The following is a 21,753-nucleotide window of genomic DNA, read 5'->3' as shown; positions in this document are numbered from 1 at the left end:
GCCACCGGTACGACATTGAGCATTTCGCTCACTCGATGATCTGAATGGCGTCTTTCTCGTTCATGTAGAAGGTAAGGGTAGGCTCGGGGGTTGTTGAGGTCCTAGCGGTGGTGGTGCTCTGCTGCTGGGTCTGGGTTGAGGCTTGAGGGTTGGGGTTGAGGTTGTGCTGCATCCGCTTGAACTTGCTGAGGGTGGCTTGGATTTCAGCCTCGGCGTCCAGGGCCAGCTCCATCGGCAGCCGTTTCAGGCTCAGCCCGACGAAGTTCCCGAAGGCGTCCCATTCGTCTTCGTCCTCTAGGAGCTCCTGCAGGCTATCGCCCACCTGCTCCAGCTTCCGGAGTGCTGACGTCACCACCGTGCGACGCCGTTTTCTACTTGGACCTGGTGTGGGAAAGGGTGGATTAGACTAGAGTATCTACCTGTATAGCGAGAGTATAAACAGATGTGAAACTTCGAAAATCCATCAGGCCTTCACCGATGTTTCTGCGAATAAAGTTAGGGCTTAGAAATGCAGTCAACCTATGAATTTCAATTATCCAGAGCGATTTACTATATGTAATACAATTGTTACGAACCGTCGTTTAGAAAGCACGTATTTGACTCAGTTTTTACATAAATTTACTCATTTTTGCGGAGGAACGCTCAATTCTGTACATTCTTGGCCATCTTGGTTAGAATTGGAATTTGTAGACTCTGCTGATTGACAGTGAAATTTTGTGTGATAAAAGTTGGTTAGAGGGATGGCTGCATTTTTGGGTCCTAAAGACCTCCATGAAGCGATCTGTCCATACTCTCGCTATACAGGTACTCTGCATTAGATTCGAGGTCACGGAGGTGTGAAGATTTCATTTTACGGGCCAGTTGCGCTGATCACAGAATCGTGTTTTGATGCTTGATTCTTGTAGATAAGCTAAAAATAAGAAGATCTGTCTAAACAGCAACTGTCTACGTTCAATATTAGACTAGATATTGCCTTTTGAAAAGTCTGGTTTTTGGCGTCATCCACCGCGGTATTGACACTCTTGATTTCTTCCACCTTGCTATTCGTCAGTCAGTGATGCACTGGTTACTCACAGGGCCGGATTTATCTACTTGCCGCCCACGGGCCACCTGTATTTTGCCGCCCCCTCTCATTCGTTTTGGAACATCAATAAAAACCATCAAAAGAACGTACCGAAGGGGGAGAGGTGCATAAGACGCGTTTACTGGAGCGTTGGACACATTTTTTGCAAAAGCCCTATCAACACTACTAGCAAAAGTTCACGGAGCTTTGCGCGAAAGTTAGGTTCCGTAAACCTATCCCTGTGTAGCCAAGGCCTTCCATTTATAAGAAATGAACGAAAAAAATTATGAAAGACTAAACATAAATGTGGTTTAATAATTTTAACTTCCGCCGCCGCACCACGGTGACCGCACTGTGTTTGGTGCAATGCGTGAAGTATTCCTACAGTCTTGTAGGCGCTATACGTTTTGCGTCGACCGCTGCTGAACGCACTATGTTTGACGCAATGCGTGAAGTATTCATGCAGTCTTGTAGGCGCTAATATATGTTTCATGCCGACCGCCGCGCCAAGGGCTTCTCCTTTTCATCTCAAGTCCTCGTCATCATTCCTCTCTGCGCCGCGTCATTACAGACCAAAGTGCGCGTTTGGTTTCTCTCCTAACTCGACTAATTGAAGGCGCTGTCTCTTGTATCACCGAAAGAAAACAAAATTAGAAATTACTATACTCTCAGGAAATGAGAGATTTTGTCGCCTCGCCTCGTTTGTAATTTTTTCTCTGAATCCTATTTTTTTATAGGTACCTACATTTAAAAAACATTCAAAATTTGCCGTTCCCTAAATTTGCCGCCATGGCCTCCCCCTAAATCCGGCCCTGGTTACTCAGCGTGAAAATTGGATGAAAGCTAGGTGGAAGAAAGCAAGGGTGCCACTGCCGCAATGGATAACGTCAAAAACCCAACTTTTCAAAGGGCGATATCTCTGTTAATATTTACCGTAGAAAGTTGCGGTTTTGACGGATCTCATTAGTTTTGGCTAATCTACATAAATCAAGCATCATAACACGATTCTGTGACCAGCGCATCTGGCCCATTATTAGAATTCGTTGAATAATTTACTTAGAGCGTGGATTACTGTCATGCGAAGCAAAAACGCCGTGTGAGCCTCAGACGTTGCCAAATTGTCTTCGCTAAAATATTATTTATACGGACTCTGTGAATATTTTCCTGCAAATTTTTTGGAGAATTGTATTCACGATCAGATCTACATCATCTGGAAACTTTAAGAGAAAATATTCACAAGTCTCCTCAAAAACAAAAATTTTATCGGAAAAAATTTGGCGACTCTAGGAAGTTCATATGACGCGCGTTCTTCTTCAGCGCGCCAGATTTTAACTCTGAGTCCATCAAGCTTTGGTTATAGCAGTGTAAACTTCAGATTGAGCTATGATTCGCCTTCAATTTTACGCGATACTACAAAACTACTCCAAAGCGCGAATAGTTGCACGATTGACTCCTTCATTTTCTGTTGCTAGTAAATGCATTCTTAAAACTGCGTACTGCGTAGTTAATTGAACAGAGGGAGAGCTAGGAGAATTCGCCTTCATTGCCGTGTTATACCATAAAAATAATGTGATGGGCGAATAGTTTTGCGCTTAATGTCCTTCGTATACTGATAGGAATAGCGATACACTTATAGACATTCGTAATTTCAAGCATAGGGAAAAGCGAATATTTGCTGTCATTACCGCACAGTGGTGATTCTTGAAAGTTTACAATACTGTTTTCCCTCCATTTAAATACATGTAAAACAATCGATTCTTGGTGAGGCAGCTTGCATTACCAAAAATCGATATATTTAATGTATTTAAACGGAGGAAAATCAGTGCTGTCTACTCGCAAAATTGCCACTGTTGCCAAGTACTCCGAGGGGCGAGTAGCTGCAATCTTAGTCAACAAGTCTCAGTAATTGGAAGTAAAGTAAAAGCTGATATTAGCCTTCATTTTTGCGTGATACCATAAAACTACCCGAGAGCGAAGAGTTGCGAGCGTGATGTCCGTCCGCTTTTATCATGGAGGATATTAAAATACATTCTTAAGTTGCCGTGATTGTGAGACTGAAGAAGTCTACAATTCGCCTTCATTTTCGCGTGATACTACAAAACTACTCCGGAGCGCGAATAGTTGCGCGCTTGATACCTGCTTGCACCGTTGCATCAATGTACATTCCTAAGCATACAGACGCTATTAGTGTCACGTCACAGAAAAGCGATATATATCGATTTTTTCGCATTGGTGGCATTGAAATAGGTTATGTCAATGTTTATGTTTGGATCCAATTCGATGTAACGGAGAATCCCTGTAATGACGTTACCACTAATAGCGTCTATACGTAAAAATTGTAAACGAGGGTTTATCAGGGCCGGATTTAGGGGGTGGCCACATGAACCGCGGCCCATGGCGGCAAATTTTGCAATTTTTTTAAATGTAGGTATAAAGAGAAATCGGATCCAGAAAAAAAAAAAAAAAAATTACAAACGAAAAAAGGCGACAAAATATCTCATTTCCTGAGAGTACATCTCTAATTTTTCTTTCTGTGATACAATAGACAGCACCTTTAATTAGCCGAGTTCAGACTAAGAGAGAAACCGAACAGGGAATTTGGCCTGAAACGGCGCGGCGCAGGTACATGCCGACGACGATGAGAACTTGAGATTAAAAGGAGAAACCCTCGGCGCGGCGTGGCAGTCGGCATGTAACACATGCTAGCGCCTACAAGACTGCATAAATACTTCACGCATTGCGTCAAAGAGGGTGCGATCACTGCGGTTAGCAGAGGGTGGCGTGAAACGCATAGCGCCTACATGACTGCATGAATACTTCACGCATTGCGTCAAACACAGTGCGGTCAGCGCGGCGCGGCGGCGAAAGTCAAAATTATTAATCCACATTTCTGTTCATTCTTTCATAATTTTTTCGTTCATTTCATATAAATGGAAGGCATTATCCACACAGAGATAGGTTTACGGAACTTAACTTTCGCGCCAAGTTCCGTGAACTTTTGCTAGTGGTGTTAACAGGGATTTCGCCAAAAATGTGTCCAACACGAGTAAACGCGTCCTATGCATCCCTCCCCCTCCGGCACGTTCACTTGATGGTAATTATTGATGTTTCAAAACGAATGAGAAGGGGGCGGCAAAATACAGGCGGCCTATGGGCGGTAAGTAAGTAAATCCGGTCCTGGGGTTCATTGCATCAGAAAGGAAGTATAAGGCTCCATACACTTATCACACACAACCCTAAATTTTTTTTTGGCGAAGAGGGGGAGAAAAACTTATTTTCCTGAATACACGACTTGTACTTTACTTGTTAAATGAGACTTTGACATTCTTACCCGCGCTATGGCCTGGTGTTGGTGTTGTAGGATTATCATCCATGTGATTTTCGTAGTTCTGTGAGTACTCATTGTCAGTGTTAGGCCGTGGTTCTTCAAAGACTGGTGGCTGCTCATGAAAAGCTATGTTTGGCTGCTGCTGCTGCTGTTGGAACAAGTGCTCATCGATTTCTATTTCTTCTCCATCATTACACATCTCTATGCCGATGCCATCCTTCTCATCCGGTTCTTCAACTTGCCTTAGCTCCAATTTGTTCTTTTCTCTCTGAAAATTGAAAAAATATGAGTCTAAATTTTATTCAACTATAAAACAACACGGTTCTATGATTATGAATAACCCCTAAAACATTTAAATTTAAAGAGCGCTCGGATTTGATTCGAATTGAATATTACAGTATTAATTTTTTCATGAGAACCATCGGACCGTGTTCAACAGAAACGCATCAACTTGCTTCGAGTTTGAACGGAAAAAAAATAGATCTGAAGTTTCATTCCTCCAAAGGCTCATTGTTAAGGTTCGTTGCAGACGATCAAAACTAAACACATTCGAAAGTTGGTGGGGAAGGCAGCGGACAAAATCCGCTCAGTCCGCTGCCTTTCCTACCGATTTTCGAAAGTATTTAGTTTTGGGTTCGATCGACAAACCCGTGAATCAATCGACAAACCGGTGAATCAATCGACAAAAGCCGTGAAACGATCGATAAAATCCGTGAGTCAATCGAAAAACTCGTGAAACGATCGACAAAATCCATGAGTCAATCGAAAAACCAAAACGTGAACCGATCGACGTGATTCGGTCGACTCACAGCTTTGTCGATTGACTCAAGGCTTTGTCGATCGACTCATGGATTTTGTCGATCAATTTACAGATTTTGTCGATCGGGAAAATCCTTGAAACGAACGACTAAATCCGTGACAAACCCGTGAGTCGATCGACAAACGCATGAATCGATCGACAAAAGCCGTGAATCAATCGACAAACCCGTGAATTGATCGACAAAGCCATCGACCAAAGAGGCCAAAGAGGTCGACCGAATCATGGCGATCGGTTCACATTTTGGTTTTTCGATCGAACCATGTCGATCGAATCGAAACCGGTTTTAATAATTTGTCCATCAAATTGGTGTCGATCGATTCACGTTTTCGTTTTTCGGTCGATTCTTGTCGATCGAATTCATAACCTCCTGAAAAAAAGCGCGTCCGATCATTTTCGCGTCTCAGAACATACTGGTCCAATCAACGAAAATTCGAGAAATTGACAGCGGACGCAGCGGAGAAAATCCACGGATTCCACTCCTGAATTACAAAATGTGAGCGTCTTCTCGCCCTCGACTCGGTAGCAGCGTTTTCCGCCGGCGTCCAGACGCCGCGGAAAGACGCGCCTTTTAGGTTCCGCATCCACGAGATTGATGTCGTCGCTTCCCTCGCGAGAACGGAACTACATTCCAATGTTGCCAAATTTCCCCTCGCAAATTGCAGTTTCACTAACTGTAAGAGAATTTTGAGCATTTCTAACTAAAAATTTCACAGATTTTTCTTACTTTTATCTCAAGTATCCGAGGACCTCAAGGAAAAATATTCGAAACTTTCCTCAAAAAGTCATTTCTTCCGAGAGGAAATTCAGCAACTCTTGGATGTTTATACGGCGTTCTTTCTTAGCACGGCAGAGTTAGAGTACCTATATAGCGAGAGTATGGACAGATCGCTTCATGGAGGGTTTAGGGCCCAAAAGTGCAGCCACCCTTCTAACCAACTTCTAACGCACAAAATTTCACTGCTAGTCTGCAGATTCCAATTCTAACCAAGATGGCTAAGAATGTACATAAATGAGCGTTCTTCCGCAAAAATGAGTAAATTTATGGAAAAACTAAGTCAAATACGTGCTTTATAAACGATGGTTCGTAATAATTGTACTAGTAAATCCCTCTGGATAATCAAAATTCATAGGTTGGCTGCATTTCTGGGCCCTAACTTAATTCGCAGAGGCATCGGTGAAGGCCTGATGGATTTGCGGAGTTTCACATCCGTCTATACTCTCGTTATATACAGGTACTCTAGGCAAAGTAGGAATCTTTCGGGGCGGACTTACGTAGTAGAGCGACGGCTGGTTATCCCTGATTTTCCTGACGAGCTCGTCCATGGTGAGGAACCACTTCATCTGTGGCTGGTACGCGCCGCCTGCGTTGATGGCCTTCTCGATCTTGGCCACCTCCTGGGTGTAGGTGTTCCGCAGGTTCTTGATCTTCTGCTTGACGTCGTTGATGCTGAAGTCCGGCATCCGCATCTCCGCCTGGAGCTCCTCGTAGGCGTCGTTGCGCACCTTGTTGTTCCGGTACTCCGGCAGCGACGGGTCCCACAGGCACTGCCGCTCTTTGTACAGCTTCACGAAGCGCAGCGTCTCCGCTTCCTCCCAACGAACCGGCATCGTCCCGCGATCTGACTCAGAGTCACCGATCACGACACTAACCTGCGACAAAGGAATCAAAATAGGTCAGTTGCACTGGTCTCCTTAATAAAAGTGAATCAGCCTGACGTCAGGCTATGTTTCATAAACTGCTCTGAGTCGGACTGAGTCAGGCTGCTGTCAGACTGATGTCAGCCAGAATCAGTCCAACTCAGGGTTGTTTATGAAACATAGCCTGAGGTCAGGCTAACTCACTTTTCCCAGGGCTCAGAATCCTGTTTTCTTACTTGATTCTTGTGGATCAGCTAAAAATAATAAGATCTGTCCAAATAGCAACTATACTCAACACGTTGTTCAATATCCCCCTATAGGTGAAACAAGAGTTGTACTGCATTTTGCAATTTGGAGCTATAAATTCTGGCTCTTCTGGAAAAGCACTTATGTGCATAGGGAAACTAATGGCACATACGTTGTTTTTAGACCGGGCCGAAATTTATAGTTCTTAATTGCATAATGTAGTCTAGTTGAATGTTGGAGTTCTTGAAGTAAAAGCTTCCGCCACCGTTGCCAAGATGGCAATGGAGGGTCTTTTTTTCACTGAACACTGGGGGAAAAAAACACACTGGATCTAAAGTCCGAACTCTTGAAAACATTGACAAGAAAAAGGACTCTTGATTCAATCAGATTTAAGCTTAAATTAAAGGGAAATCAGCTCAAATTAAGAGGCTTGGTTCTTGATTTAAGCTAGATTCTGATTGAATCAAGGGTATTTTTTCTTGTCAATGTTTTTAAGAGTCGACTCTAGATCCAATGTGTTTTTTTTTCCGGTGAATGAGTCCTAGGCTTGGCTTCACTGAATGAGTTAGTTGCGCTGGTCGCAGAATCGTGTTTTGATACTTGATTCTTGTACATTAGCTAAAAATAATCTCTGTCCATACAACAAGTTTCGACGTTCAATATTGGCCGAGTATCGCCCTTTGAAGAGTCGTGTTTTATACGTCACCCACCGCGGTAGTGACACCCTTGGTTTCTTCCACCTTGGTTTCATCAGTCAGTGTCAGGGTCGGACTGGCTCGCATCTGAGGGCGTAGACCCTTGGCTGGTTAAAGGGGCGTAGTGTGATATTTCCTGGTAGGGCATGCCCTAGAGGAGTTCAAAAAATTTTGGCAAGTCAGCACAAGTTTACGCTATTTTCAGGTTCAAAGTTTATTGATCGGACGGAGTAAAAATTACAAAATTGAACGTGAAGCACAGCATAGAGAGCTCACGCTTCGCGTCATCGCGCCTTCAATTTGTCAGATGCAGCACGGACGTCCATTAAGTACGAATAGTCGTATCTCTGCGCCGTCGTAAACGCGCATCCTTTCCCTCCCTCTATTTCCGGACTGTGTTTGTTTCCGTTTGTCTTTTTCGTAATGGTGCACGCTTCAAGCACTACGTGAGTAATACAGCCGAGGGTAGGAGAGATGTCTTCAGGCCTTTTTTAAGGTGATTCGATGGACGCCATATTTTGTGTCAGAACGGCATGCGATATATCGCATCAATTGGTTCAATTTTTTCAGCTACTCGTCATTTTTCTCCAATTTTGAAATCGCAATTCTGTTGTCACGAGACTAAAGAAGTCACCTACCAATTTTAACAAAGAAATTCAACGTAATAAGGGCGTGGTTTTTTCAGAGAGAAAACATCGCATTCGATACTAATATCGAAACTGCACTCGAATGCGATATTTTCTCTCTAAAAAAACCACGCCTTTATTACGTTGCATTTCTTTGTTAAAATTGGTGAGTGAGTGCTTTAGACTCCTGACAACAGAAAAATAACGAGTTGCTGAAAAAATGGAAACAATTGATGCGATATATCGCATGCCGTTCTGACACAAAATATGGCGTCCATCGAATCACCTTAAACTTTTCTCCCGAATGAGAGCGACGCTTCATTGACAGCATAAAGCAGAGCATTGAGAGCTCACGGTTCGCGTCATCGTGCCTTCAATTTTTCAGATGCAGCACGGACGTCCATCAAGTACGAATTGTTGTATCTCTGCGCCGTCGTTAACGACGATCGCTTCTGAGGGAGTTACACATAGCGAATGAAGGAGGGGGATGATAAAGCGCCTGTATGTCAAGAAGGTGAAAATTTCACAGAAAATTGTTTACGCTGCAGAAAGTAGTTCTTGGACCTCTGTTCACCACTATCATGCGTTAAAGCACCTTTCTTTACCCCTAACTTTCTCTTCTTTCGTTCATTTAAGAAATTTTTCTCACATATTCTCGGTCGTAATTTTTTTTCTTCTTATTTTGCTATCTTTAAGAGAAGCGCGTTTTCGGCGCGAAAAGGGGGCGTATCTGCTAATGGCGGATTGGCCTTATGGCCAGTCCGAGCCTGGTCAGTGTGACGCATATTTGCACTAGTTGGTGCTCAACATGAAACCGGATGAAAGCAAGGTAGAGGAAACCAAGAATGCTTTTACCGGGGTTGATGATGCCTGAAACCGAATTTCTCAAAACGTGATACCTCGGTTAATATTGTACATAGAAAGTCGCTGTTAGGACAGATCTTATTATTTTTAGGTAACCTACGAGAATCAAGCATCGGAAAATCATTGAAATCAACCATAGGTATAAAACAACATGACTGTATACCTACACTTTTAAGATACTAATTGCGGAAGAATAGCCGCCAGGGGAAACACATTTTGATTTGAGAGATAAAAACTAACAAAAAATACATTTTAAAACACAGCCACTGGACAATCGGGAATGATGTCTCAGAAATGTGGCGTTCCTCGTGTTGCGCCCCTAGGCTGTAGCATACACATCTTCATGGCAAATCCGGCCCTGATTTTATCAGATCAGAAAAAGCAAAGGGTAAATGGCTCTTTCACAGTCAAATCTCAACAGGGACAGACTGGTTCCATATATTTTCAACCAGATTTGAAGGCCCGGCTTCTAGTCAAGAGGAAGGTCGGCTTTACAAGTATTGGGCCTTGCCTTCCCCATACTGCCGTGCTTAGTAAGAACGCCGTATGAGCATTCGAGAGTTGCCAAGTTTCTTCTGATAAAGTGTTCATTTTTGAGAAAAATTATCAATATTTTTCCTTGAAATTTTCAGACTTTTTAGACCAAAGTACGAACAAAATTATCTGAGAAATTCGAAGGAAAATATGCACGCATTTTTTGGAAAATCAGTGATTTGTCATAAAAAATTTGGCAACGCCTGGGGGCTCATTCGGCGTTCTTCCTTAGCACGGCAGCATAGAATGACACACTCAAACTCTCCAAATGAGGATACTCATTGAAGACGGAACTACCTATCTGAAGGATGTTACCTTGGAAACGAAGATATGTACCTAAGCAAACCACTTGATTGAATAACACGTGTAGGTATTGACAATAAAACTACTACTGATATAACTAACTAGCTCTGATATTCTGAGGTTGAGGAGAGAAACGACACACCACTCGCCTAACCAACGCACTTCACTCGACTGACGAGTTAGAGAGGGGCGAGTGGCGAGTAGGGGAAGCAAATGCCGGCTGGGACGGCGAGTCTTGGGCAAGGCGAGGGGCTACGAGCGAGACGAGCGAGGCGGTGGGGAGTCGAGGTTCGTTCGGTGGGCGTGTGGAGCTGGTGTGGAGCGTGAAGCTAGCTACCCAGTCTATGGAGAGGAAATGAGGGACTCGCGACAGCAGCTTCACTAACCTCGATATCGCTGCCAGCGCCGCGCCGCGCTGCTGTGCCGACTCCCCTCACTCGCTGCCCCGGCCACATGCCGCCACGCTAAGCGACTGTGCCCGCGGTAGCCGCTTCGTGCGGGAAAATTGAGTTACCTGGCATCTACTATGCTGACGTGCTAGGGAAGAACGCCGTATGAACAGGGTAGCATGAAATGTAAGAAAGAAATGAAAGATTGGAAATTTCAGTGAAATATTTCATGAAATTCACGAGACTGTGAAATATTTCTCATTTTTCAGGGGCCAGAGTATGCAACTCGCATACTCAAACACCCAAAAATAGAAGAAAATCACGATTTTAAAAACCTTCGAAACATAAAAGGAACTCGTATCTTTCAATATCTTTCATAAATTTTTGAAATTTCATGAAATATTTCACGTGAAATTTCAAGATTTTATTTTTCATGAAATTTTGCCACCCTGCGTATGGACATTCGGGTTTCCAATTTTCCTCCAATAAAATGTTTAATTTTGAGGAAAATTATGCATGTTTTTCCTTGAAACCTCCGGTCAATTTAGATCAAATTACAAACAAAATTATCCGATAAATTTGAAGAAAAATATTCACAAATTTTCCTGAAAATTTGTGATTTGTCCAAGGAAATTCGGCAACGCCTGAAGGCTCATACGGCGTTCTTCCTTAGCACAGCAGTATGGCAGGCGATTCGGCCTGCAGGATTATGTTGGGTGGACTCCTGTGTTTTCGACTTCCCCGTGTGTGACACACTACACAGCACTAATCGCCCTTTAACGAAGAGGATGAGCAACGTCTTGCGCAGTCTATTCAGCAGACATGATCTACCTTGAAGAGCCCGAGTTTTTCAATCTAAGGAAACGGAGTTTTTCTGATAGATTTTTGATTCTTATGAGTGATAAATGGATTCGCAAGGTGAAATAGTTAGGAATTTTCTCATTTTCAGCTTTTCCGACTGAAATTCTGAAAGTTTTGTTTGAGGTTATATTCTGTTGTTTGGAACCAAACGATACATCGAATCACTATCGAAAACGATCTATTAGGAACTACAATTTCTGGCTCATTTGTAAAATAAAAAAACATATGTGCTTAGAAAAACTTTGGTTATGTTTTTTCCGTACTGCATAAGAAATTTTAGTTTATAATTACAAATTGTAGTATTTATATAATGTGTAATGTGGCAACTGGAGGTGCGTCAACAAGTCGCCGGGCGACTAACTCTAGATTTGGTGGTGTTGCCGGACTTACCGATTTTTCTCTCGACGCTGCATGCGACCGGGAAGATGCATCACAATGCGCGTGATGCAACCGCACGGGCGTATGAAAAAAGTTGGACTTGGTGAGATTGCATGGCATGACTCCCGTATCAGTTATTTGCTGGGTGGTTCGGTGTTCGGTCTCCAATTCCATTTTCCATTCCATCCCGATGCATCACTAATTCCATTACTTCTTTTTGCCACGCTTCGTTTTACCGGTGCGGAATCCGTTCACATATTATACTTTCAAAACAGACAGAATTACTTGCTGAGCGCTTCCGTGCTTACCTAAATCCTCGATTTAGATCGAGTACCTGAATCGCGATTTTGCAAAATTTCCGCTCTTTCTCTTACATTCTTCCTGAGCATTGTTTTATGATGTGTGCACAGTGTGCGTCAGGATCAAACCGCTTCACTAAATGAGCGCGCCCTTTGGGTCATAATATGACATTTTTTCCGGTAAAAAGTTGTATTTGCCAGAAATTTTCCCCGTCGCATAGTGGACCGAATCAATAGGAGAGGTCGGACAAAATTTGGAAACTTTAAAAACTTATAACTCCGCTTATACATAACTTTGAGGTTCTAAAAGTGGTTTCTTTGATTTCTTCGTGAACTCTCGCAGAGGCACCCCTTAAATTTTAAAACGGGACGAAATAAATATCACAATTTGCAGTTTTAGTTAAAAATGTCATGTTCGACCTCTCTGATTGACTCGATCCACTGTGCGTCGGTGCAACAGCTTCCAATTTTTTTTTTTTTGAATACTTACGTTCCTCCGGAATTTTTCCGGTGGTCAAAAGCCAAACTGAATGGAAATGGCCACTCCATTACTTAAGGCGCTGCATTCATCCATGGTCTTGAAAATACCGATATCTGAAGTTTTAGGCGGATATCAGGGGTCACGAATGCCCCACTTACGGCATGCTTTAGGTAGGTAAAGCATCAAGGGATTTTTTGTATTTTGAAATTCGCCTCGATAAGAATTCCGTCTTCCTGTTTCCGGCCTTAAATTTTCGGCAACACCGTGACACCACTTGTGGAGGCAGTTTAGAAAAATAGAAATCCCACTTCGTAGAGCTTCGTGTTATTGGACTTAACTCTGTCGCTATCTGTTTTCACTAATACTTTAAGATTACAGAAAAAAGAGAGACCTCGTATACATCCAATTTTGGTGAAGGTTTTCCTTTGTATGAGGAAAAAGGACTCGAGAACGGAGACACGGAGAGACTCTTTATGATTTCTGTCTGGTGTAAATAGGAGTCTGGCAGCTACCGATATGATTTAGTAGGTACTTTTTGAGGCATGAAACATGTATTATAGCGTATAGCGAAGAATATACAGTCCAGTAAATCTAGCTTTATACCTCGGACGAATCAGCGTAAACTTCTCTTTTGGTGTATAGTCTCTGGGTACCCAGTAAGGACGAAAAAAAGTATGCCAAAATATTCCATCCGGAAAATGGTCAAATTACAGTTCCTCAAAATGGCGGCTTACGGCGATTTTTCAGAAGGACCTACATACGGTTTATCCGTTACAACTCAAAAAGTTTGCGTCAAACCGAAAAATTGCGAGAAATCAATTTTGACGATCAAAAAATTCAGGCTATAAGATTCATACCTTAGGCTTTAGTTATTTTTTCTCTTCAGAATTCTACCAATTAAAAACAACTGGCGAAATTTGCTGAATAACAGAGGTTTTTCGCGTTTTTCAACAGTTGTAGCCAAGAATATAAAAAAAAAGTATTCTTCATAACAAAATCATCAATTTTGAGACACTGATATAGGCACTCAATCCCTTAAAGATAAACTCATCATCTTATGAATTTTCACAGTAGGTATCTGAAAAATTGCGCATTCAACAACAATTTACTTTTTGATCGAAAATTGAATTCGCTCTTTCAAATTCGTTTAAAATAAAATGAATATTTATTAATTTGAATATTCAATAATTTGAAATTTTATGTCCTTACCTAAACCTACGCTTCATCTCTTGTTGAGTGGACGCGTTTTATCCCGGTTTCACGCATGGAGAAAAACGGCTTAGCAAGTGTCGACCTGTTGCAAATTCTTGGAAGGAAAAAGGTGAGCGTTAAGCTCAGTTCAGGTCACCGGATATTGCTGCTTATTCTCAATCACTTCATAGATCATAAAGGTGTAGTTTCACATATTCATGCAATTTTATAACCCACAGCTGTACAGTCGTGGCGAGGAAAAAATTATCAATGAATCAATAAACAGTCATTTCATTCAGCACCGTCTCAATGTTTGCATTCACGAATTTACCTTATCTGAATAGCAGGTTGATATGTATTTTATTTCAGCCTCAATCGAAATAACAGCCTCTGTAGGATGAGAATTTGAAAGGGAAATAAGACAGAGAATTAGATCAATTGAAGGGTGCAATGTTGATTTCCATCGCGGTGCTGCGGTGTTGCACAATTTTTGCTGCTAGTTTATTTTTTAAGGCGAATAACAATACAACCTCATAGCTTGAAATTCTTTTAGAATATTTCTGACGGTAAAAGAAGAATAAATATGGAGGTAGACAAGTCGGAAGAGTATTTTACTGAAAAAAAGCAGAGTGCTTATGCCAGTTTGTAACATTGCAAACCAAATTAATATGTTTCTATTTTTACAATCCATATCATAAATAATGCGCACATTATCCCCTTAGGACGGATCTGCAGCAATTTGCAAACGATTCGTAATCGGTCGATGCAGGAATTATTTCTGTATTTTCGGGCATTTTTTCTGTAACTCCCAACATCAAGTCATGCTGGAATGGAATAGGTCAGTTTGGTCCAAAAAAAATGTACGAAAAAAATTAAAATAACTTCACAAGTATGCATCCCGAGTGTCTATCTCAAATCGATAGACAAAACTACTTTCGCAGTTACATGAAAGCGTTTTCCGGTCAAATCTAGTGTTGGTACAGATATCTTACATACTTAGATGACGGGATGTTTGGCGATTTTTTAAAGCAAAATTTCCTAAAATTCTGAAATTATCAAAATCAATTGATTGTCTGTCAAATTGTTCTGCAAAAAGCTACCCATAGACCCATCTTACGCTCTTGCCGCACTACAGTAGCGCATTTTCGTGATAGACGCTTTCTTTATAAAGTGCAGTGCAATGCACTGGTGCGAGTGAAACTTCGCAATGCATATTACATCATTTGTGCCCTCACCATTTTTGTGTGATTAAGGTCATAAACAACCGCATATCATTATTATACATGACACTGATACACTTGGCGGCTTTATCTTTTCATTCTAAAAATTTACACGCAAATTACTCAGTTCTTCTCCGAAAGTGGTCCTATGTTATGTAAACACACCGAGATAAGTCGTGGAAAGATAAAGGAAGAAGGTGCATGATGTAATGCTAAAATTAGGAGCTACTAAACTTGGACTTCAAATTATTTATGTAAGTTGTAAACTGTGAACCGAAAACTATGAGTTATTGCGAGATGTGTTCCAATTCTGCGTAATTTTTCCGCGGAGCGATAAAAAGTCCAAATTCCTTTGATCTCGAACTTGAAGAAAGTTAACGATGGACAAAAGGTATACTCGCTTATTGTTTCGATCGGTTATTTTGGGAGCTTGGACTAAAAGTTATGTCAATGTCCTTCGATGATCGGAAAAACCCATGGGAACTAATGCAAAGGTTGCGCGGCTTTTTACAAATTCCGCGCAGTTCTGATGTAAAATCCTCTCTAAAAACTGGGTTGGAATTTCAGCTAAGTCTTAGGGGGAGAGAAGTGAAATTTGTTTGAAGGGGGTCAAAATTTGCTCGGTTTAACATGCTTAAAATTGATTCGAATAGACGCAAATAGGGTCAATTTTAAAATGCAGAAGGGGAAAGTGGCAAATTGCCCCCTCCCTATGGCCATTCCCAAATAATGTCGGTGTCATGAATCCTCTTATCAATCAATGGAATCTATTTCTCTTCCCTTTATGGATCCTGTGCATTCACTCATAGAATACAACTTTAAGGACCAGGCCGACACTAACTGCTTATTGAAGCACATGAAGAGATATTAACGTGCGATTTTCAAATAAATTCGCGCTCAGTGTTATGTTTGTTGCCTATGCGTCGGAACCGAAGGCGCAGCTCAAATGGACCATACCTACCCTTTAGTTAATAAAATCATGTGTCGGTTTAGTCGAAGCTAACGGAGCTATATAAATATATGCTTCTCGAAGTGAAAATCAGTGCCTCCTGCTATGTTTTTTTTGCCTATCCGATAGAATTGAAGGCGAACCTCGAGTGGGCGAGACCTATGATTTAACAACATCGTATTTCAGTTCAATTGGAGCTTATGAAGCGAATGCGAATCTCTATTCCCACTTTCTGGTATTTTCGTGGCCTATGCATCGAAATTGAAGGCGAAACTCAAGTGAGCGGTGCCAAGTGTTTTGCCAACAAAATTACACATCTTACTAGCTTGCTCCCCGGAAAATTCGATACTTATCTATCTTTACTCTTCATTTTTCTTCTTTCCTTCCGGTGCAGCCGCTCCTCACACCTCCCCTCCCCCTTCGCGATCACCCCTCATTCGACTCTTTTATTTTAAATGATGATGAAATCTTTATTTTCGTAATTTCCGTTGCAAGAATCATGTTCTACGTTAAATTTCGGTTATGAAACATGAGTTAGAATGCTTTAAATTCCTACCTTGTCTAGTGGTCCATTGCCTTGCATCCTGCCCCACGAAACGCCTCAGCTCAATTTATTCTTTGGCACATCGAACTCCTAGTCCTATTTCGAAATAAATCAATGAAACAATAAATAAAATCTGACGAATATAGCGTCTGAGTTGAAAAAAAAATACTAGCTTTTCTCGAAAATATGACAGCGTGATTATAAAGGTGATTCCATTTTATCACTATGCTTGGATATGGTGTTTTGGTGCTTTCCTCTCGAGTAATAACGTCGCTCCTCCGGTGAGAGGACTTATTTCGATTTGCCCCTGAGCCTTGTTGTACATGAAACTCCATACTTTTTGGGGTTCATGTTGAAATAGAGATACGTCCTTACGTCAGAGGAGCGACAATAAGTGCTGATTCGTGGTAGTCATCCCCGATAAAGTCATAAACATCCGATACTGAAAATTACCCCCCCCCCCCGTCCCCCACGTAACACCACGCAATTAGGTTGATTAGACCCTTTGAAAAACTCGTCTGTTTCGCTAGGTTGAAAGAGTTGACTTCAGCCCTTTAATTTTCTCGCTGCTGCAATTTTGGCCGTGCTATACCAAGATACCGTTTCCTATTTCCATTCCTTATCACGAACGTATACCCCCGTGTATACGTAGAATAATGAAGAAAAATATCGAGGATAAATTTCATAAAAATGAAAAATACAGGTGATACAACTCAAAAAAGCATTGCTGAAAGGTATTGCCAAGGAGGTTTTGGATCCTTTGTTTCCCTTTCTTCCCCGCCATTGATACTTTCGAATAACCCTCCAAAAATTATTTTTGGCGTTCAGTAATTTGAAACCCTACATTTAGAGCCTTTCTTTCATTAACAAATCTGGGAGATAGTGTGTTCCTCTCTGCAAATACACTAAAATGGCCACCATGATTAGATAGTCTCGGTAAGCCAAGGGGTATTGCGTATTTTTTCCTTCATTCGCACCTCCATGAAAAATTTTAGAGTATAAACCCCTTTGCGTTAAAAAAGAAATGACCAGGGCCGGATTAAGGGGGTGGCCACATGGACCGCGGCCCGCATGGCGGTCCTATAGGGGGCGGCAAATTTTGCAATTTTTTTAAAATGTAGGTATGAAAAAAAATCAGATTTAGAAAAAAAAAATACAAACGAGAAAAGGTACAAAATCTCTCATTTTCTGAGAGTATAGTAATTTCTAATTTTGTCGTCTTTTCAGTGATACAAGAGACAGCACCTTTAATTAGTCGAGTTAAGAGAGAAACCAAACACACAATTTTGCCCGGAACGGTGCGACTTAGGGAAAAATGATGACGAGGACTTGAGATGAAAAGGAGAAACTCGCGGCGCGGCGGTCGGCATGTAACACATATTAGCGCCTACAAGACTGCACGAATACTTCACGCATTGCATCAAACACAGTGCAGCGCACTGTGTTTGATGCAATGGGTTGTTGTGGTCAGCGTGAAACGGATAGCGCCTACAAGAATGCATGAATACTTCACGCATTGCGCCAAACACAGTGCGGTCAGCGTGAAACGCATAGCCCCTACAAGACTGCGTAAATGCTTCACGCATTGCGCCAAACACGGTGCGGTCGGCGCGGCGGCGGAAGTTAAAATCATGAAACCAAATTTTGTGTTTGCTCTTTCATAATTTTTTCGTTCATTTCTCATGAATGGAAGGCCTTGTCCATTAGAGATAGGTTTACGAAACTTGACTTTCGCGCAAAGTTCCGTGACCTTTTGCTAGTAGTGTTGACAGGGCTTTCCCAAAAAATGTGTTCAACACGAGTAAACGCGTCTTATGCACCCCTCCCCCGCTGGCACGTTCACTTGATGGTTTTTATTGATGTTTCAAAACGAATGAGAAGGGGGCGGCAAAATACAGGCGGCCCATGGGCGGCAAGTAGAAAAATCCGGCCCTGGAAACGACCCACAAAATTTTTCGGAGAAAAAGGTAAAATGTACTTCTCAAGAATGTGAAAGTCTTAGACTCTCTTCATGTAAAAAAAAAAAAATGTCAACCATGGTCCGTTGCCTTAGCCCTGTGTATTGTTCCCTTTTTCCACACCTCCGTGAAAATTTTTGAGTATGAACCTCTTTTCAGGAAAATGAATTGACACACATTTCTCCTGGAAAAGGGTTATTTTTTCGTTTTCTAAGAATTTTAAAGCTTTGAAATCCTATGCCGTAGAACACTAGAACAACTTTCAGCGACGGCCCCCTTGAACATTTCTGGTTAAGCCACCTAGGATAGCGTATTGTTCCCTTTATTGTCACTCGTCTAGCTTAAAGGCGTATCTCAATTTTTACATGAGCCTTTTAGTCCATATAACGCAATGCTCATTGGGGCTCATGTTCAAATAGAGATACACCTTCATGTCAAAGGAGCGACGTTATCTATGCCTCGTGTCGGAAGCAAAGATTATCGCTCAATATAAATTCACTTCAGAGCTTAATCCTGACTAAGCCAATACTTCCAATCAATACGTATCACACATTGTAAAATTAAGTCACGTCAGGCTCAAACACTAATGTTAATTGAAAAAGAGAACGTGAGATAAACGCTTAATCAAGGGTATAGTCTATTTCTTTTTCTGATGATTCCCCATGAGTCATTTCCGATCTTACACCTACATTAGCCTCAGATTTCTTCGTTCGGTTGGCTCCAGTTGTAATACATAGGCTAAATTGCGTCATGTTCAGATGGTTGTAGTCTTAGATACATTGTAAGCAGTGGCCATGTAAAGGTGTTAACTATTCACAGTGGCATGATGCATATGGACGCGGCTGTCGAGTTAGTGTGTCAACACCTGTATGAAACAACCTGATAAAAGGGAGGCGTCTTTACCTTATTCATTAACTTGCTCACTCATACAAGTTAATGGATATGCTTTGGGGGGGGGGGGGGGGGCGAAAATGGGAACAATTTCAGCAGTGCTCTCATTCCATGTGCGTTAATGTTTCGGGATTCGGAACTTTTTTGTTCCAATGTCTCCCACTCGATGATTGTCAAAAGTTCCGGGACTCATTTTAGAATTTTTCAAAAGTTCCGAAAAAGTTCCGGAAAATGCAAAAGATCCGGAACATCTCGGGAATTTCAGAAATTCCCTGGAAAATCCAGGAAAATCTAAAAAATTCCGGAATTCGGAACTAGTTCCGGGAAATGGGAGCACTGAATTTCAGTATCATAGAGCATTGCTCACACTGCGATGGTGGTTTTTTATGATATACTGCCGTGCACAGGAAAAACACCCTATGAGCTTTCAGCAGTTGCCGAATTTCCACTTGTGAATCGTTATTTTTTAGGAATGTCGTGAGTGTTTTTCCTCGAAATTTCCACATGCTGTAGATTAGATTTCGACTAAAAGTCTCTAAAAAACTGGAGGGAAAACATCCAAAAGTTTCTTTAAGAATTCGTATTTTATCTAAGGAAATTTGACAACGCTTGATGGCTTTTACGACGTTTTTGCTTAGAACAGTAGTATATGAATTGGATCCTGGATAACGAAAATAAACCACATCGACGGTAAAACTGCAAAAATGCGTACCTCGGTTGCGGTCTTTCGTAACCTTTGCTACTATTTTTTTTTTTTTTTTTTTTTTTTTTAGGAGACCAAGCCAACACCATGGCTTGAAGTTTTCACACAATATCCTCTATGAAGAGAAGAAAATACACTGAAAGTTTAAAAAAAAAAGACGTTCAGTAGTTTTCCATGTAGAAAATGAAGTATAACTAGAAGTCTGCAACGCCGCAAACCAATAAGATATGCTTTTCTGCAGTCTCACCATCGACATGCACCTACATAAGTATGAAGAATGAGGCTTTCAAGTAGGAGAATTATGCACACGAGACACCGATTAAATTCGTAAATGCAATTTTAAGGCTTAAAACTCTGTGGCGCTGCGCAATTGTTTTGTATCGTCCCCATAGCCCACCCGATTGAAATGATCTGAAAACACGCCACAGGTGATAGAGATTCGCTGAAAAACTGAATACTCTGACGTGATGAAAGTTGTCGTTATCTGAAGTTTCTACACTCGTAATGCTGACAAGACATTCTTGGGTTTGAATTTTCATTATTTATTATTACTTTCTTGAAGTGAATTGCTCACCAAAAATTGTTCTATAAATTTCCCTTAAAATGTTGAGGAGGTACCTATTTCAGTTGGTGTTCCTTAAATAAAATCGGAGATTTTTTCACGTTGCAATGGAGATACTATTTCTTTAAATAACAGAATCTTTGGGCTAGCGGCTAGACTGCGGGAGTCTACTCCACGTATGTTTAAGCCAAAGTAAGACCTATTCCCTCCAAAAGGTTGTTTTTCAAATACTGCGTTTTTCAAAGCTGCGAACCTTTTCCTTGTCGGGCAAATTATGTTTTTTTTTTTTTTTTTTTTTTTTTTTTTTTTTTTTTTTTTTTTTTTTTTTTTTTTTTTTTTAATTTTGGCGACGGTTTTACCAAAACTATAGTGAAGAATGGCTTCATTCTCCCGCAATTTTTACCCTGATTCATAGATGAGAGATGACCTCAAAACTATCAACACTTCAAGTTAAAGGGAGATTCGAATGGTTCCCCACAGATCTTGCATCTTTCAGCGTAAAAAAAATTTGTAATCTTTTTTTTTTCAGGTAGGTAAATGATGGTACTTTATTTTCAGGCATTGAGTACATAGAGTCGTAATGTAAGTGGGAGAGCTGGCGCCATGTTCTGCTCGACGAGTTCCGAGCCCGGTGTGCGGGGTCACTTTTTCGATACATATTCGATCCAAAATAGCGGTGTGGAATATGGCCGGGTCCTCGTGTATCGCTAACAATCGATTATGTATCGAAAAAGGGACCTGGCGCCGCACAGGAATCTCGGAATTCGGAACCTGGAAAATGCGTAAAAGTGGCGCCAGCTCTCCCACTTGCATTACGACTCTATGTACTCTATGCTTTTAGAGCACCATTGTATCGGGGGTAAGAAAAAATCCTCTTTTCGTCCCGGAACACGCTTCTTACGTTGTCTGACCATAGGATCGGACACCCTGTACCCTGTACGCTGATAATAAGGGGTGACGATGCAGCGAGTATTCCGGAGGCGTCCCGACATGTCACGCTGACGTCGCGTCAGAGTGGATAAATTTGTATTTATGCACCATTGTATCGGGTGTAAGAAAAAAATCCTCTTTGGGTTCCGGGACACGCTCCTTACGTCGTTTGACCATAGGATCGGACACCCTGTATGTGGATAATAAGGGGTGACGATGCAGCGAATATCCCGGAGGCGTCCCGACGCGTCACGCTGGCGTCGCGTCAGAGTGGATAAAT

The 21,753-nt window shown here is 41.6% G+C and overlaps 1 protein-coding gene across 2 annotated transcripts; it reads right to left on the bottom strand.

The window, feature by feature from the left end:
- Positions 1–17: 17 nt before the first annotated feature.
- Positions 18–10,385, bottom strand: LOC109032655 (uncharacterized). Of its 2 annotated transcripts, none has more exons than XM_072302634.1 (4): positions 10,151–10,385; positions 6,484–6,861; positions 4,395–4,659; positions 18–381 (listed from the first exon to the last, which is right to left on the bottom strand). In XM_072302634.1, the coding sequence occupies exons 2-4, from the start codon at positions 6,817–6,819 to the stop codon at positions 29–31; spliced, it is 954 nt and encodes a 317-aa protein (XP_072158735.1). In that variant the 5' UTR covers positions 6,820–6,861; positions 10,151–10,385; the 3' UTR covers positions 18–28. The 2 variants fall into 2 exon arrangements, with proteins under 2 accessions (XP_072158735.1, XP_072158734.1); XM_072302633.1 differs by having other exon boundaries at positions 10,130–10,384.
- Positions 10,386–21,753: the final 11,368 nt, after the last annotated feature.

The sequence above is a fragment of the Bemisia tabaci genome, chromosome 7, assembly GCF_918797505.1.
Source record: "Bemisia tabaci chromosome 7, PGI_BMITA_v3".
Taxonomy (NCBI): Eukaryota; Metazoa; Arthropoda; class Insecta; order Hemiptera; family Aleyrodidae; genus Bemisia; species Bemisia tabaci.
Note: the sequence above shows the minus strand (reverse complement) of the source record. Positions and strands in the feature narration are given on the sequence as shown.

Bases quoted from the DNA above. Each gene is read 5' to 3' on its own strand.
- LOC109032655 (XM_072302634.1), bottom strand. From the start codon at position 6,819: ATGCCGGTTCGTTGGGAGGAAGCGGAGACGCTGCGCTTCGTGAAGCTG. The intron at 4,660-6,483 runs GTAAGTCCGCCC...TTCAATTTTCAG, and splicing joins ACCAGCCGTCGCTCTACTAC to AGAGAAAAGAACAAATTGGA. The intron at 382-4,394 runs GTAAGAATGTCA...TTCCCACACCAG, and splicing joins AACACCAGGCCATAGCGCGG to GTCCAAGTAGAAAACGGCGT.